The sequence below is a fragment of the Serinus canaria genome, chromosome 1A (assembly GCF_022539315.1).
Source record: "Serinus canaria isolate serCan28SL12 chromosome 1A, serCan2020, whole genome shotgun sequence".
Taxonomy (NCBI): domain Eukaryota; kingdom Metazoa; phylum Chordata; class Aves; order Passeriformes; family Fringillidae; genus Serinus; species Serinus canaria.
The window spans coordinates 9,588,014-9,606,627 of record NC_066314.1 but is presented as its reverse complement, the minus strand read 5'-3'; the positions used below and the strand labels follow the sequence as shown (position 1 = coordinate 9,606,627).

Here is an 18,614-nt window from a genome sequence, read left to right as displayed (position 1 = left end):
ACAATACATCCAGTGGCTCCATGCACTTAACTAACTTGCAATTGCAAATTGCAGCAAACCATTCTTGGTTTTGAAATGGGAATAAGATCTCCTTGTTTTGTGATCATAACTTCCTGCAAAGTAACTTGGTCAGATTTCCAAGATTTTTTGATTGTGAAGATTAACATCTGATGAAATACACAAGTGTAAGAAGAGTTTGGATACAATCCCCCATGTTAAAAGGAGGACACTCCAGGGTAAATTCTCTTCAGTGCTTTAAAAATCCCATTCTGTAACTTCTTGCGTATGTGACTGTTTCTTCTTGGAAAAAGGCTTTTGGCCCTTCTTTATAGCCTCTGCAGGTGAACTCTCTTCCATGAAAATCTCTTGAAAAAAAAAATGCACAGGGGATGCCAAATAAAATCCTTATTACTTGATTTAGTGCAATGTGTCCCAGCCCATGGCAGGAGGTTTTGAACTAATTAATCTTTAAGGTCTCTTCCAAACCAAACCATTCCATGACATATTGTATGATTTTGGCACCTTGCAAAGAAGGTATCTGAGCTACCTTTTGCAGTCTTCTAAATTCATCTCAAGTGGTTAATGTCACATAAATACATACCAAAAAACCTCCCAAGAAGTCCAAAGAAGTTCTCATAAAAGTGCCTTGACCCAGACCTAGAAATAAGAAGCACATTCAAATTTGCCAGTAACAGATAAAAAATCTGTTGTATTTGGCACCATCTTTATTAGTCAACAGGGGAGAAGAAAAGACAATGCTTCATTTGGATCTGCCAGTGACAGAATTGATCTCTGATTGGCAGGACTTTATAGCTTTCATTCCCAAATAACAGGGGAAAATATAATTCTGGAAAACCTGCTGAGCATAGGGAGGTTATACAGATGTAAATGATGCCCACTATCTATCAAGATGCAAATGAAAACTAATGCTAGGTTGCACATGTTTGACAATTTGGATAATCCATCAAATACATGAAAGAATTTGTATTTATACTTGAACATATGAGCTTGCACTTTTCAAAGGGAGTAAGGGTTTGCAAAGGGTGCAGAAGAGTTGCAAATCACAGCTGGGATTAAAAAAAAATTCACAAGGTAGATGAGCAAAAAGGAGCCAAGCTGTGAAGAAATTTAAAAGGATCATACATTTTCCTTGGCTGCAAAAGAGGGAATAGCACCAAAGGGACTGAAAGAAAGTGAAATGAATCCTCCACTCCCTTGTGGCAGAGCCTATTTTCCAACAGGCAAGAGGAAGCCTAGCTTAGACTTCTAGCTTAAGCTACACAACTTTCTCTTTTGAAGCTTAATGTCAACAAAATGAATCATGCCACATGCTTTTTAAGAATTTGTATTTAGCATTTTAGAGATAGCAAAAACATAGTGAGCTCAAGGAGAGTTTATGGGCAGTGCTGTAAAAATGAACCTGTGACTGCCATGTCCTGTGTCAGGGATTTACACTTGCATGCTGCTCTAAAATGTATTGCAGAGGCAACAGATACATCACACTTGGACTGCACAACATAGCAATGGTTCAGCAGGAGCACAAGTACTGACACAAGTGGCATATCAGGATCCATTCTGAAAAATGTGAGAAATTGAAAAGTATTTGTAATCTTCCTATCTGTCAGGTTATCTGAGTCCCCACCTTTAATATGCTGTGGGCTGCTGTGAAATGCTTCCAGGCAAAACTCCTCATGGGGCTGAGGAAGCAGCTAGAGACAGTTTCTAAGCAGTTGCAAGTCCTTGCCAATGGAATTTATTTCCTGATCACAGAAGTTTTCCAATGTCTTTTACTGTAGTGCTCCATTTTTACTGTGGCCATTACAAATGCAAATAAAAAAACCAGGTTGGGAGAATATCAGAGTCAGGCTTTTATGTAGATGTTGTAATGATTATCAAATGCAGATTAAAAAAAAAGTTTAATTTCAGTACTACTTAATCTTTGCATTTCTATGTATATTGATTTTACTAGCATTTTCCCTCGCATTAAGTGTCTTAAAAAGTTAGCAAGATTACTATAATTTATTTTTTTTTAATTTATAACATAGGAGACTTGCACAGATGCAGAAATCCTTTTAGTATAGGGTGATATATATCACTGTTCCATGCAAACACTCTGCTTGTAGGAAATAAATGAAAACTTGCTTCCATTAACATCTCTTACCTTCTCCACTCACCTGCCTGACCCTTACTGAAACACATCAAAAATGTACCAGAAAACTTTCCTGTGACTAGAGACAATTTGAAAGGACAGGAGTTTACCCTGACATGGTAAAAGAGTAAATAAATGTACAATTAGAAGCTATCACTAATCTAATTCTATACAATAGAATGGAATTCTGTAGATTTCAAGCAGACCAATAGCTGTCAGTAAAGAAAATATCAGCAGCTCAATGTTTGTGTGAACATACTAGGTATCAGAGAGCACAGAAACAAATGTAGGACAGTCTTTTCTAGGCAGTGAGACCACTGCAAATACATTGTTGAAGCAGCAGCAGCATAAGAGTAGGAACAATGTCCAAGTCACTGCACAAGAGGAGCTTGACACACAGAGATCTCAATGGAACCACGGGAGGAAGAGCTCCCCTGCTGAACTGAACATAGCTCACAGCTAAATAATAAATCAGAGCATGCAGTCAAGCATTCTGCAGAAGCACATCTTGTTCCCACATCTCTGCCCCCTTTCTGTCCTTCCTGGAAATTCCAATCCATGGCCAGTAGTTGATGCAGATGTAGTTACAGCTGAGAACACAACGAGGATGTCTTAACAGAAGTATTTCAATTAAACAGCACAACCAAGAATTTAACCTGTAATTCATGATACTATGCACAGTGCTACTAAACACTGAGACCAAAAATAAACCCCCACCAACCAGGAAAAAACAAGCACAGAATTGCCTTGTGATGAAGCTAAGAGAAGCACATAATTCATGAGCTGTTTCATAGCAACCTTTGCAAGCCTTCAGAGCTCAAACCTGCTCTAAAGAATGTGAGCACCAATCCTGGCAGACTACAAGAAGCATTTAAATACTCTAAGGCACATGATGTGACTCGTAGGGAATAGTCCTGTGCAGGGCTGGGAGCTGGACTCTATGATCCTCATTGGTCCCATCCAGCTCAGCTGATTCTGTGATTCTGTGATATATATAAAAAATTCTGAACCCCTTGTTCAGTTTAGATGGAGAAAATCTGACAAGATTGTTCCATTCCATATAAACTCCTTTGATATCACTTTAGAAAGCCTGACTGCATCAAGGACATACATCACACCCACACTCTTCCCTTATCCTGAGAGTGAAATCTTACACTAATAGAGAAAGCAATTCTGAATAGGACCAATATTTTAATACAAAACATCCCCACCTGCTTTCAAGATCACCAAGTTGGAAAATACCAAACCCTAAACACTAAGACCAAAGGGATCTCCTATATGAGTGATTTTGCAGAAGCCTAAAGTGAATTTCTTAACAGTAGGTAAAAAAGGTGAATAAGTATAAAGTAATCTCAAGCAGGAAATAAACTGTTTGCAGACACACATCTTAAGAAATAGTGCCCATTTAACAGAAGATTTCAGTGAGAAACTAATAGAAGCTTAAAGTCTAGAATAAACCACAGATGGACTGAATAAACAGACGATGGACAGTTCCCTTGCACCACATGAACATAATTGTATTTCGTTCTTCCATTTCATTTATCATTATATTCACTATTACAACTTTCTTTTACAATTCCAAGTCATACTGTAAACTTGGATTCAAGGAAAAAAAAATCATTAATACTATTACATGCTTAACACAGTCCTTACTTTATTCAGAACAAAATCAGGAACACAGCCTGTAGCCCTAAACTTTGCCTACAATGCAGCAACAATTACCCATGCAAATATGAATCTTATGTGAATCTATTGCAAATACAGAAAGCTCTTTTATGAAATATTAGAACAGTGCAACAATAGTTATAAGAAAAATGTGCTTCATTAAAAGGTTAAAAGCATGAAATCAAAAAGCTAAAGCACCTTGTAGTAGCACCTATGCTCCATTCTCCCAACTACATGGTTATAGATATGCTACACCACAGTTTGTACATGGTAGCATTAATTTTTTCCTCATTTTCATCCTCTGTAGTCACCCCTTTACTATATTTTAACAGATGAAAAGGCTGGCTGTACCAAAAGCTGGCTTTAGAAAATGAAAGCCTAAAAATAAGATGCATTTTGAAAATGAAGAGTTGAGGTTGTAATATACAGAGTACAGGGAGAATATACAGAAAAAACAAAAGATACAAAAAATAATAATTGAGGGTAAAATTACACAATTTGGGTTTCTCCTGTGGGAGAAAAAAATAGCTATAAATTCTAAATCAAAACTCTCTCAGATTATAACCTCAAAATTGAATTTCTTTTACTTTCTTTATATGCACATACTTTCACCTAATATTACATTACATTTGGATATGATGCCATCTTTTTACATAGAACGGAAGCCCATGAAAGGTGTCATGAGATGAAATACTGTCCCTAGAATTGCAAAATGCCATGCTCTAGTCCTTTGACTTCCATTGTCCTCCACTGGTTATGAAAGGAATACCCTTAAGGTGCATGCAGGCTCTGGGGAGGGAAGAAGGGGGAGGAAGGATAATTGAGGGGCCAGAAGGGAAGGACAGCTCTGTTGACCCAGTGGGAAATCTGGCATGTCATCAATGCTGTGGAAGAGAAAAGGGATTGGAAATGCTGAGGAAATGCCTGGTGGGACCACATGGTTTACACACGTCAGTATATTCATTGCTGCTGAAGGCTGATTCTATTTGAAATTGACCTGAAAATACTCACCCCTAGGATTTTAACTCAATCTGCTTTTATCACCTTGGGAACAGGTAAACATGCTCCTCTAGCATTTTCTGTTCATTCACATTAATTTTTTTAAAGACCTGGTAAAACATAAATTCACCCTGACAACTCCAGAATACATGTAAACCTTTACAATAAATTAAAAAAAAGGGAGGGTGGGGGGGAAATGGCACAACAAACACCAAGGGAGATTGCTCACTGCCTGCTCAGCAACGAGAGCGTTACCGCCGCCCACTCCCGCACCATCCGCCCAAACACATCCAGCAAAAACAAAATCCCTGCTCTGACTCAGGGAAGGCACTCGGGGAATAGCCTCTGAATTTAGCAGCAGAGCCTGTCTGGTTAGTGCTTTCCAGGGGCCTGAGCAGCAGTGAGTCACTGCTGCTGGAACACAAACCAACTTGGAGACGGCGTAACGAGCCAAGGAGCAGGAACGTGGCCATTGCCAGCGTGCAAGCAGCAGCTGAAGCTGAAGGATTATGTAAGGCCTTTCTGCACAAGAGGGCAAGACCTAAAGGATCTTCGTGACCTTTTCAGTTTTGGCAAGCATTCCCTGCTAGCTTCTTGGCAGAGAAAATATCCCCTTCACAACAAGTGCAACCTGCTGACTTCTGCAACAGGCTGCACCAATAAAATCAAGAAATACCCCTGAAACATAGCCACTGATCAATTTCAGTATTGTTAACTGAATGTTAAGAAAGATATATAGTTTTTCCTCAGAAATGTCAAAGCTGGATGTAATTAAGACATTAATAGAAGAATCTAGAGGGGAACACCACTGTCCCATCCTCACTGGACCTGCCAAACTCCAGGACTGAACCCAGATGCCCTCACTGTTCTTCACACTGCTCTTGTGAGCCCACCACTGCACAGAAACATTTCCCATGTACTAATTCAAGAAGATGCAGACCAAGAACTTCCCATCTTTGGTGTGAAGATAATTTCAGAATTCAAGGAATGAGGAGCGTGCATTATGAACCCAGGCTCAAGGAGAAGTATAAATTCTGTTGCTCTTTTTTGTTCTGATACTTGAAGGGGAAAAAAATCTGATTACTTCATCACTTATTTTAACAGCAAATGAAAAGGAGCAATACATGAACAAGTAGACTTTTCCATAATTATACCTGTCATATTTGCATAGAACAAAATTTATTGCCTAGGGGCAGTTTTAATTACAATCAAGTGGAAGGTGATTGAAGTTTTAATAAGAAATGGTGAATTAAAAATAAATTAAATCTCCAAACAATTCTATAAAAAAGGAGTATTTGTCTCAGGGTATATTGAACCTAAAGATTGGCAGAACTTCTCTTGCTATTAAGAAAGGTAGGCTTGAAATAGGTTAATGATGTCACTGCTAACTAAACATAGGCAAGGTGATAAAACCTCTGACAATGTATTTCTTTCAGCTTGGAAGGAATGAATAGACCCCAGAAAGACAAGGAAAAAAAAAAGGAAAAGGAAAAGGAAAAGGAAAAGGGGCTAACAAACAAACCAACCAACACACCCACAACCTCACTAGAAATCCAAACTGTTTTTTAATGCAAGACACTAACCATAAAACAACTATTAAACAAAATTACAAAAATTTGTATTTTCTCTTACCTAAACTACATATCACCCCACTTTTTTTTTGTTATATTCCATATGACCTAACAGCAGTGGCTTTTAAATGATTTCTGATTTTGAGACTAGTTTCAAATCAATATTGATTTTTAAGAAATTAAAAATTAATATTAAACAAAAGTTATTTTATTTGACAGTCACAATCTAATGCAAACCTTTGAAACATACTTGGGTATTCATTTCCCCCTCTTGAAAACTAGTGCTATACACCTTCTGCTGGCAAGGGTTTTGTTTGACAAAGATCACACCCATCAACTTCAAATAAGAAATTGACTAGCTTTCTTTTTGCAAAATATTAGCAGAATTTTGTAAATACAGTGTGAAATACAAAAAAGCAATAAAAAAGGAAATAATTTATAAAGGGAAAAAATAAAATATTTTTTTAAATAGAAATAAGGAGACTAGAACAAGACTAAGGAGAAGGTAGCCTAAAAAACCCAAGACATTACTTAGGGGAAACCTAACATCAAAGATTGAAAGAAGCTGAACAGAGGCTTCCCTAGGTTAACTGTAGCCTGACTTTTGGGCATTAGCAGAAGTGCCAGAGCAGTTCCTCATGATCCAAATACCCATCTGCAGTGCCCAGCTCTGCCTCCACCCCCCTGACCCACTGCTATCCTTCTTTGAAGCAGCCTGCAATATAAAGAAGATGGTGATGATGTTAGAAACAACACAAGACCAGTGGGGAAATATTTTACTCTCATAACTGAGGGCTGTAAATATTAAGATCCAAGCTCTCCTGTGCTACCCTGCCTTCTAGTCCTGTGAATCCTCCTTCCTCACACTGGCTCAGCACTGGGAAGATGAAGGAATAACCAAGGACAAGCAGGGCATTTTCATTCCATCTAGCTTGTAATTAAGTCATCAGAGAAGTCTTTTAGGAGGACAAATATAAGCTTTCTTAGACTGAAGATAAATTTCTTCTCAGATCCCTGATTCCTTAAACAGCCATTTGAGTAATAGAATCCTCTTTCAAACAGACAAAAAAGAAAAACTACCAAAAAAAAAAAAAAAAAAAAAACCTCTGACCAAAACAACAACCAAAAAAAAAAAAAAGCAAAACACACACACGATCCCTGCAGCTACCAATGCTAAGTAGCAGATTTCAGTCTCTGATCCTAAAGAAATTAAAGTGTCATCTTGCAACACTGACCCAAATGCAATGCTCCAGACAGAGGATTTCAGTTTCAGCCATGTAAGACATCTTGTGCTTAGCACATATATATATATATCTGTCCTTCAGCTGTGCTCCTCATATCTCCAAATGCCAAAGGTGGAATGTGGACCTGGGTGACTCTACAAGGACAGTCAGCTGTGTTAAAATCAAGCACACATGGGAGAATTTTCAGGTTTTGGAGTTCATGCAAAGAGTCTCCTGTCCCACTGTGCTGTAAGAAGAGACAAGTAAACACATTTACAGAGAGTCCACTGAGGATCCCTTCCACCTCCATGCAAATTCATAAATCAAATCCCAATATATAATAAATCTGATCCCATTATGAATCTAGTTAAGAGCATCCACTTGTATCTCTTAAGGGGGTGAAAAATATTCCTGGGTAGTCCTTGGACTCTGAAGAAACCTTCATCACATCTTCATCTCATTGCCACATGATAAAATTTGTCATCGCCTTTTTCTTGAAGCTTCCCCATCAAAGGGAATCTTTTAATCCAATAAAAGGATTAACGTAAAACACATATGGAGTACCTCAGCTTTTACTGATTAATAAAGCTTTTTGAAGTTGAACATTTGTTTATCAGTGAATTCACAGTTGGATCACAGAAAATCAGACTTTGAGAAAATAGCAAAAAACAGTTTATGCTTTCCCTCAGCATATTCTGCTTTCTAAGTTTTGCCACAGAGACTTCTGGTGCAAAGAACTTGCTGGGTTCCTGTGGAATTTTGCCTTTTGTACTAACAAGTACATCAAAAGTCAGTGTTGCAAAGAAAGCTGACAGGAGTTCTCTTAAGGAAAGTTTTAACATGGAAATTTCACTACAAAGCCCAAAAGGTGTGACAAAGGTGATGGGTGGACACCTTAAACTGATAAGGAAGAAGAACATGAAAGAAAGGAGCCAGGTGAACACACTCCATGAAACAGCTTCACACTTTCATGAAGTTCAGTATTTCTTCTTAACTAACTCTGCAGCAAGCTGTGTCCAAGGATTGGGAGCAGCTGATCTGATCCCTTTAAAGCTGACTAAGAAGAGCCCCAGATTTACCTGCACTCTTTCCTGAGGGGTCCAATTAACCACACTCCCAAAATACTGGCACAAAGTGTGCTCCCAAAGTGCTTGGAGAAAAACTCAGATATTTCAAGAAATGTGTTACACAACTGAGCATAGTTATCCAGACCTACCAGTGCATTTCAGGATACTGCAGCTACAGAATAAGCATTATGGCCACACTGTAGATAGGCACCATCACACTCAGAAAACACTGGCATTTACAGAAAGGAAAAAAATCCATTAGGAAGCCTGTTTGAAAGAATATATTGTTTATACTTTTTTTATACTATTTATACTTTTTATACTATTGGTTTTACTCATTCTTGAATGCCAGTTTAATAAATTATATGACCAGAAATCAACCCAAAAGTGGGGATTTATCTTTTGCTTGTGCAAAGGACAGATTCTGATGTTCATTATGCAATTCAATAGTTTTTTTATTGCAGCAAGAGTTCTACTGAAGTTGAAAGTCTGATGCTTTTACATACTTCATCAGTCAAAACTGGCATCTCTAAATTCAATCTTACTCTCCTGCCACAGTAACAATTATTGCACTCAGCTCAATCTCACTAAAAACTTGACTAGGAAAAGGTGGGAAAAAACATTTGAGCATTTTATCATGACATGTACATAAACAAGTAGGACGAGATCCATTTTAAATAACATAGCTTTAGTTTTGCTTTTGTGCTTTAATTCTTCTCTCTGAAGTGAAAACTGAACTGAATTACAATTAAAATGTTTTGACAACTTACTAAAACTCTCTAACCCAGGAATGTACAGATTTTGTAGCATATTTAAAAAACACTGGCTCAGACACAGGTACCCTGGAAAGTACTTAAGTTGAATGGGGTGAACAATTCAGCATGAGTTAGTGTGATGTTAGAGCAACACAATCTAATCTGAACTTTTAATATGGAGAATGTGGAAAGACAAGAAAAGGGCACCAAGAGTTCCACTGAGACAAAAACTGGAATCATGAATACAGTCAGGTATCAGTGCCCTGAAAGCAAAGATTCTGAAAGAGAACAGAAGTTAGAGTCAGATTTAACCCAATCTCGGGGGTTAAAAGGCAGAATGCAGGCTTGGGGCTGGGTACAACACACAACTATTGTACCAGAGTTTGTGTATAATGTGTGTGTGCAAGTTTCCACCCCTGAAAACAACACTTGCACTTCATTCTTCCCCTTTCAATAAGTAAGCGGAATTTTCAATTCACAGATAATTTAAAAACTTTTAAATTTGATGCTATTGTGGTTGGAAATGTAAATGTAGTGACTGAAGAAAAAATAAGGAATCTTGAGAGGGTTGACTAGACAGCATAACAGTATGGAAGCCAACACTTGCAAATTAAACTACTTCTATGCAATATTATATTTTGAATAATGTGATTTACCATGGAAAATCATTGTGCTGTAAAATTTTCAACCAGATGTAGAGAAAAACCATCAGTGTGTATTTTTGGGCATGATCTGAATGGAAGGCATCAGACCAAGAAATAAGGAAAAAAACACATCTCTTTGCCTATCAGCCAGAAGGTCATACAAGGAAAACAAAAATAACTTCAGGAGAAGAAGCTGCCTGAGGGTGAACAGGTTAGCAAAGACCTGGAGACAGAAACTGAACTAATTCAAGAAAAAGAATTTTTGGGTTACATTGTTTTACTTTCAATATTGAGCTTCCGAAGTTGAAAAATAAACTTTAAGACCAAAAGAAACCAAGACTTGTTTGAGCAGTGTTTCACCTTTCAGAGTCAAGCCCCCAGCTTAGGGTGATGCTGGCATTAATGAGGCCATGCACCTGCAGAGCATCTTTCACATATGAAATTTCAGTATCCATAAACCTAGACAAAGAAACCTGCTTGTTAAAAACTTATGAAGAATCTCTAACAGGTAGTAAAAAAAAACCTGCAACAAAACTTCTGCAAAATTAACCATGGCCATGTAATTTGTAAGTGAATTTGTGCTAGTGAATACATAAATGGATCTAAATGGGAAAGATCTGCTAAACCTATCACTACCCCATATTTTTCTCCATATGAAATGTGACTGCAACAAAACTATGCTAACAGTGACAATTTAGTGTGTAAGGAGAAAGAAATGTCACATGGTGAAGCTGGTCATCAGATAACCTTATTTGCCACAGGCACTTTTTAGCTTTCTTTGTCTCAGTCACAGTTAAAGCAGCAAATGCAATGCACTGTGCTGCAGGATGGAGATTCAGCAGGTGTCTCTCTAAGCTTGCAGACTTGATGCCATTGCAGCACTATGTAGAGTTCAGGGCCACAGAAATCAAAATTATGACTGTGGCTATCTATGAGGGCATGGGAAGGTGAGGGGATGACCCCCTCTCTATCTGTCAAGAAGAATACAAGATTTGCAGAAGGCACATCAAGTCAACTGTGAAAAGAAAAGCATGTAAACAGGCAATATTTATAAGAATTTTTACTGCACGCCCTCTGATTTTTCCAGATTTTTATGCCTTGCAAGGTATGTGAGTTATGTGAATCTATCCTCTGAGGCATAACGTTGCATCCACACAGCCTGGATTCCAGTTAAAAAAATAAGACTCATGGCAAGACAAGCAAAAACAAATTCAAACATCTGACATGTGGACAAGTTGACAAATGTTTGACTTCACAAGTGTTGTGTCTCACTAGCTGTCATTCCAAACCACATTTGCTTCAGCAGCTACAGCTGACTTTCAAAATAGACTACATTTACATCTGGAGATTTAAACAATGTGCATACAGGCTAATAGATTCAGTATTATAGTCTGAAAGAGCATATGTAAAACTTTTTCTGCTAGTGTGCAAAATTCCAGTGAGGATAATTTCAAAAATAGCAAAGCATTGGTCTTAAACTCACCTGCAAAGTTCCTGCCATATCTTATGAAGCTATTTAGACCAACTCTAGCCACAGGCTGAAATCTAAATCTAATGCTGCAACAAGGAGATGACAATGTCTATTTTAAATACTCACAGGAAGCATCCAAAAATAAAATTTAAAAATTTTCCACCTCAGTGAGCTACTTAGTATGTAAAGAACTGATGGAGATATAAAAAGTAAAACGTGAATAGACCTGAAGTCCTAACACTGTAAAATTCTACCAAATATATAACAGAAAAAAGTTAAACAAGACATATTGTCATGCAAAAACATATGGCATGCATGCATGATCTTACAGCCCTTAGACAAAGTATATTTTAGTTGTATTTTTCTGGGAGGATCACTGCAATTAAAGCCATTTGCTTTATGATTCTGGAACACACTTTGTGTAATTTCTTCCTACAGCTAAGGAGCAACGCCCATCTTGAAATTAAAAGTTGATCAAACTAAATATTTTAAAATATTAAAGAAAAGAAACAAGGACAGTCAAACAATTTCAAGGGGAAAATTAAAACATTAGAGTGAAAAACTGCATAAAACCTCTGTGCATGACACAAAAACATGCACAGACAAAACTTTGTTCATTTTTTGAATTGATAATTTACTCCAGTCAGTTTCCTCTTTAGTGTATTTGCAGACTTCCTCTCCTTAGAAATGACACCTGAAATTATTTTGGCAAACCCAGCACACACAGTCCACTTCCATCTTCCTTGTAATGTTCAGCATTTCACAGAACTAACAAAAACAAACTAACAAAATCTGAAAATTGTTTTTTGCTGGGAGACTAAGCACAGTTCAATATATATTCTTTCTCTGAATTTCTTCAACTTCAGCCCTTTGCAATAAAATTGTCGAATATTGCCTGTAACTGGCAGAGTCAAAGAAAGATAAACACCTAAAAATCAAAAATTGAATAGCAGCAGATCTGCCAAGACAGAGGTGATGCTTCTTTTTGTACTGATATCAGTTTTCAAATCAATTCTCAACAAGGCTTACATTCTGAAAATCATCTAGGAGAGAGAGGAAGGCAAAGACATTTTATCTTGATTAACCTCTGATACGACCACAACTCAAGGGTAAAACCCTTGTGATGATTCTATGGGATATCACACACTTGTAATAACCAACAGGAAACATCAGAATCCTCCATCAACTCAAGACCCAGTCCATCAGTGTCTTCTCATGACAAATTCACCGTGTTTACTGTGCCACTGTCTGCAAAGTAAGGAGGGAAGTCAGAAGCACAGATTGCCACCAACTTTAGGAAAACACAAACTACACCACTGAGAATGACCTTATTTTCAGGGAAGGACTTCAGCCCTCACAGGCAGAGAATAAAAGCAAATGGATTTATCATCGGGAATTGAAGGGATACTGGAATTTAGTTAGGAAGCAATTTCAACACACCTGTACAGTGTGTCCATATCCAGATATGTACCCACGTGCACTCACAGATATTTTCAGTATAGAGCCCTGGTCCAAGGCATCACAGAGTGATCAGGTCTAAACTTTAGATTAGCATGCAGGAATGGTGCACTCAGCTGTGAGATGTGGCTCCTTAGGCCTCTTGGAATTCTTAGTGGAGCTCAGGAGACTGAGCTGTAACAGAGCCCAAAAGCAAGAGATGATGTCCAGCCAAAGTTCTGCTAAAGAGTGGAGAACTCAAATTTATCTACAGAGTATTTTTAAAGAATGGAAAACTATCTTGTTACTACAGGCAATTTAAGATTAGCAGACCAGAAGGTAAGAGTCCCAGAGTGGTTTTGAGAATGTTATGTTGGTTTTAGATATCAAAACAAAACTCAAGCTGGAGTGGGGATACCTTTCAAGAAACAGTAGTATCAAGCACACCTACAAAATTTATTTTGCTTTTATAGGTCTTTCAGGATACACAAAAATTCCCAACCCTATTTAAAGTGCACAGGATCTCTGCCTGGGAACCTCAAAATATGTTATAACACATTTAAGCTTCCCAGTTTTATTGTGAGACAGTGAAGCCCTATTTCAGGCAGGCAGGGAAATACTGAGAGATTTGGACACACTTGCACAGCTGTGTTGAAATTGCATCTAAACCAGCAGATAAACATTCTGAGCTCCTCATTCAGAGACACAGTTGTGCACCTTGGACATTTCCCAACAGCACGTAGAGGGAACCTGTCTCCGAGCACACAATCTGTGCCTCAGTTTCCATGGAAACCAAGCTTCCTCAGTTTTCTTAAGAAATCAAGGCAAGGAGGCTAGAGTGAAGAGATTATGCCTCTGGTTGAGATGTCTGAAGAAATCTAGGCAATAAGGTGCAAATGTGCATGTAAGTCATCTTTATCTACACACAGCTCAGGAAGCCAAGGGTACTGACTGGAGCCCTCCCTGCAGCAACCCTAACATGAGTTAGTTAAAAGCAGACACAAATGACCCCAAAGCAAAGCAAAGAAATCACAGGCAGGAATTTGGCAGTGAAAATATGACTGTCTCTCATTCTCCAGTGAAATGCACTTTAGTGGGGCTTAAGTGTTTGCTTTACACTAATGGTTAAGCTGCTGCCTTACAGAGTGGGCAGTAATGGAAGAAAAATGCACTGAAAAATGCACTAATAAATGCACTGTGAGTGTACAATGTAGGGTTTAAAATAATACCCTGACATTGAATTTTTCCATGAAGAGATATTTTATTGTGGAAAAGACTTGCAGGGGAATATGCATAAATTCTAGTTTTAAATAAAATTATAATTAATATTAATTTCAAACTATTGCACAAACAGTAAAACATTAACATGATTTTTGAATGCAGAAAGGGATCTTAGCTAAGCAAGAAATAGGATGTTTTGATCCTTTTCCCTAAAACTTCTGCAGTCTAGGCTTGAAAAGACTGCTACTAGGTATCTGTTATTCTTAATTTTCTTTCTTTAATTTTCTTCTACCTAAAAGATACAAATTGCTCACTACATTCAATTCAAATATCTGAGCAAAAAGGAGAAGAGGTAAAACTACAGATTTGCCTGCTGTAGAAGATTCAGGATGTTCCCCAAAATGGGCAGAGGAAAGCCAAGGGCTGCACAGCTACCAAGTTCATATTGCACAGGAGTGAAGGTGCTGTTTAAATTGGTCTGCAGCACTGGACCAAATATGACTTTTTTTACATTGAATATGTTGTATAAACAAAATTATACTTAACTCCCCTCATGATGCAATGTATAAACCATAAACGAAACCTCAGAAGTATTTAAAATATACCTTTTTAATTTTAAAGTATGACCAAAAAAATTAGGATCTTTGCAACTCTTAAGATTACTACAGTATTTTACATTAGTAGTAAAAAATATTAGTAACCCATTTTTATAATAATAACTTTAAAAGGGTTTAATTTTGTATAGTCAATGAGGAAATATTTGTAACTCCTCAAACCATATTTTATAAATGTAGTACAATGTCAGGTACTCTATTTAGTATTTCTAATGAGACTAGTATCAACTAAATATCAGTGTCTTCCAAATTTTCCATTGGAATGAAAGGATTCTGATCCATTAGCATAATCTACAGAGGTCCAGAAATCTATTGCACTCAAAATGAGGTAGGAATGCTAAAACTGAAGCCAAGTCCAGCAAAAATGAACAATTTGGGTTCCAGACAGCCCAATGGGCTAGGTGTACTATTTGTTGGTACCCCTGGAAAGGCTTTGTGAGTTTTGCCAATAGTTATTGCAGGGCACATTTCAGTGAAACCTCCACCCATCTGCCAGCACACACCTGAGGATGTGGATTGCAGTGCAGCACAGCTCATCTGTACCCACCATTTACTGAGGTACACAGAGACAGAATATTAACTTCTCTGTAGTATCATAAAATTGTGGAATTACAGAATATCCTGAGCTGGAAGGGATCCATAGGAATCATTGAGTCCAACTCCTTGTTCCTTGCAGGATTATTTGCATATGGGAATCCATTATACTGAAATAGGCCAGACAAATACTCACTAGTAAACAGCAGAAAGCTATAAAATAAATGTTCACTACTTCAACAACAGGCTCCACTGCAAGACACTTCACTAGGAGGCTGTTGTCTGTCTCCCTCCTTACTACTCATACTACTCTCTTTTCCCACTGCACTTTGCTAGAAAGTTTTCCATTTTCTTTTCATCCTAACTTTTTCTTCTTTGCATTACATTTCCTAGTAAGAGTAAGCTAGGAAAGTGAGTTCAGATCAAGGCTTTCCCCTTTCTCCTTCCTCAGCTAGGTACCTATTTCAACCACCATTGTAAGCTTCTGTCAAACAGAAACCCATACCCATTTACCTGGCAATTTTTTCTCTCATTGCTAGAGATTTTTCTAGCCCACAGTTACATGAAAACACAAATAATTCAGAATGCAAGAGATATCTCTCAGTTAAAGGTGATCCTATGGCTCAAGGGAAGGCAACTTATTATTAGAAAGTTCATCACTAATATTTGTTTATGATACCCTTGCCCAAAGGTTGTTTGTGTCTCATGCCTAGAGGAAACCATGACATCCCCGAGGTATGCTAGTCCCTGAACAATAACAGTGCTGATGTAAGTCACAGGCACCTTCCTCATGGCATCACTGGAGGATGCCTGATGCCCTTGCATCACACTCTTTTCAGGATTCAGGTCTTAATTAACACTTTGACTCATATTAGCCCCAATGGTAAAACCCTCTGTGCAGTCATTAGTAACAGTTCCATTCTACTCCACTCCTGATTTCAGAGAAAATGTGACCCATCAGACCCAAGACTGAAACTTCAGGTAAATAATTCAGCCTCATTACATAAAGTTTTTAAACTGACAGCATAAAGGTAGTCCTTGCAGAAAGCAGAAAGAGAAATATATATGGAAGGTGAAGAAATCATCTTAGTAGGAATCAATAGATCAGGTGCAGGAGACAAAAAATATCTCCTGAGTAAAAAAATGTACAGGAAGGTTTAAAACCAGAAGTCATTGAAAGTTCTGACACAAATCTGGGATAATTGCAAGTAGAAAAGTCAGTATAAATATCTGAGCTGTTAGGAGCTACTGGACCAAAGGACTATCCTTCTCCTAATTTAGTCTTCTTTTACCTCAGGAAACAGAATCATACTGCCCTCTTCAAAATGTGCCCATGAGCTTGCCCAAAGTGAGGTAGCCTTTCTTCCACATTCACAGAAAAAACTGTTCTGGAATATTTCTTTAAGTAAGCATGAGATACTTATTTAGTTTTCCTAAAATTTTAAGATCAAACTACCACAAATCCACATAAAAAACCCCTACATTAATCCTGTGTCTTGAGAAAATATAAGCTTTTGCTGTGATAATTTAAAAACATCAAATTTTTATGAGTTGAAGGGAAAATGGTGGGGAAAATTTCATATTCAAAATACAAAAATTTGAATACAAAAATTTTGTATTTTGTGTAAAGTCCACAGAATGCCACATAAACACATGTCCACTGAAGAAAAAGAGGAAAACAAGAAAAATATTGGACCTATTTACAAGTAATTTGAACAAAATAGAAAAGCTTTGGCCCAGATAACACTGATGCACATTGTGCATTAGGTAACCAATGGGAACTGGAAGAATGAAATCCTGCTAAGAACCAAAGGCAGGACAATGGGTACCTCTTGTGGTACCTATGACAGACAACAGACTGTGCAAAACTTCATTGCCTACACGAAGGAGAGTCCTCAGGGCAGCAGCAGCAGTTTCACTCACAGTGATTCTTCAGCTGCATGAAACTGTACTGATGAAAGGACTCTTTGGGTGGGACTCATCTCCCCCAGCTTCACACTCTTACAATACAGACATTTTGGTCTGAGGCTTCTCCAGCTGAGAAAGAGAGAAGTTCTTCTCAGCTATAGTTCATCCCATTTTAAATCTTACTTAGAAAATGTCAGGTCATCCTGACTGAGGAGTGCCTGTTTTATTCCATTGAACAAAAAAATGAGCTTAGGACAACCAGCTGAGTAGACCTGTACAGTTAGGTGAATTAATCTCTCTCCTCTCTTTCACTTTAAATGATACATTCAGCCTCATCTGCAAGCCTATTTGAATATGTAATTGTCCAAGGAAATACAGACTGCTTTTTCATCCTTTAAACCATTTTCTAATGGTTCTACTCTGAATGAAGAATATTTATTAATTCGTCCAGATCCCTCCATGTGTTTGGTCAGTGGGAGCCATACAAAGCAATTACGCAGGTCTGATGTCTTACAGGATAGAAGAGAAAGGGATTGCTGACAAAAGCACTTTAAAGAAACAGATAATTTTTATTTAAAGCATAGAGAATTCTGAGGTCACAATGAAGCATGGCCTTCACACAAATTATGATTGAAATACAGGTTAAATTAGCAAATTAGAGGAAAAAAAAAATAAAATAAAAAAGCCCTCTTGTTTCCCCAAGCTCATTCCTGACTATAAAGTACAGTGATCTTCAAGCCATAAACATTCATGTGCGTCACCCAGAGGAATATTTTCCAATCTATTTATAACTTAATTTCTTACTTGGCCATGGTTCCTATCTGTCGGTCAATATTATAAACATCTGCCCTATGCCAACCAAGGAGTTCATTTTTACCATGAAGTCAGGAGCCATCTTTCTACCTGTCATGTCTTATTCACATCACACTGACACTGCCTCCAAGTGTATAGGCAGTAAAAATATCCATGAAAGCATGTTTCAATAGTAAATAAAGATCTTTTAAAATACCAAATAGAAAACTTGAACCATTAGTACTCACCACCAAGGCTTTAGATCTGTTACTTAGAAGTTTTTCAATGTCTCTGGCTGCAATTTCCACTAGCTGACGAGGGTTGTTTGCTTCTACAGTATACATTGCTGCATTTTTCAAATAAATCTGCAAAAGAAAAAAAATGGAAATAAATCAAAATGACAGTACACAGCCGAAACAAGCCAAGTGACTTGACAGAAGAGGCATCAAGATGTCATCTCTTCTTACTGGAGCTTCATAATGACTACTGCTAGGAAAATCCAGTGGGGCCCTGTGAAAGGAGTACTTCACCTTTTTGTCTGAGAGGTAGAAGCTGACACTAAAA

The 18,614-nt window shown here is 37.7% G+C and overlaps 1 protein-coding gene across 4 annotated transcripts in view; it reads right to left on the bottom strand.

Moving 5' to 3' along the window:
* Window positions 1–18,614, bottom strand: part of CACNA2D1 (calcium voltage-gated channel auxiliary subunit alpha2delta 1) — a 359,850-nt gene that overhangs the window by 274,358 nt on the left and 66,878 nt on the right. For all 4 annotated transcript variants that reach the window (XM_050986216.1, XM_030237746.2, XM_050986223.1 and 1 more), the window contains exon 3: window positions 18,299–18,415. In XM_050986216.1, coding sequence (XP_050842173.1) covers window positions 18,299–18,415 — 117 coding nt within the window. The remainder of the gene's footprint in view (window positions 1–18,298; window positions 18,416–18,614) is intronic.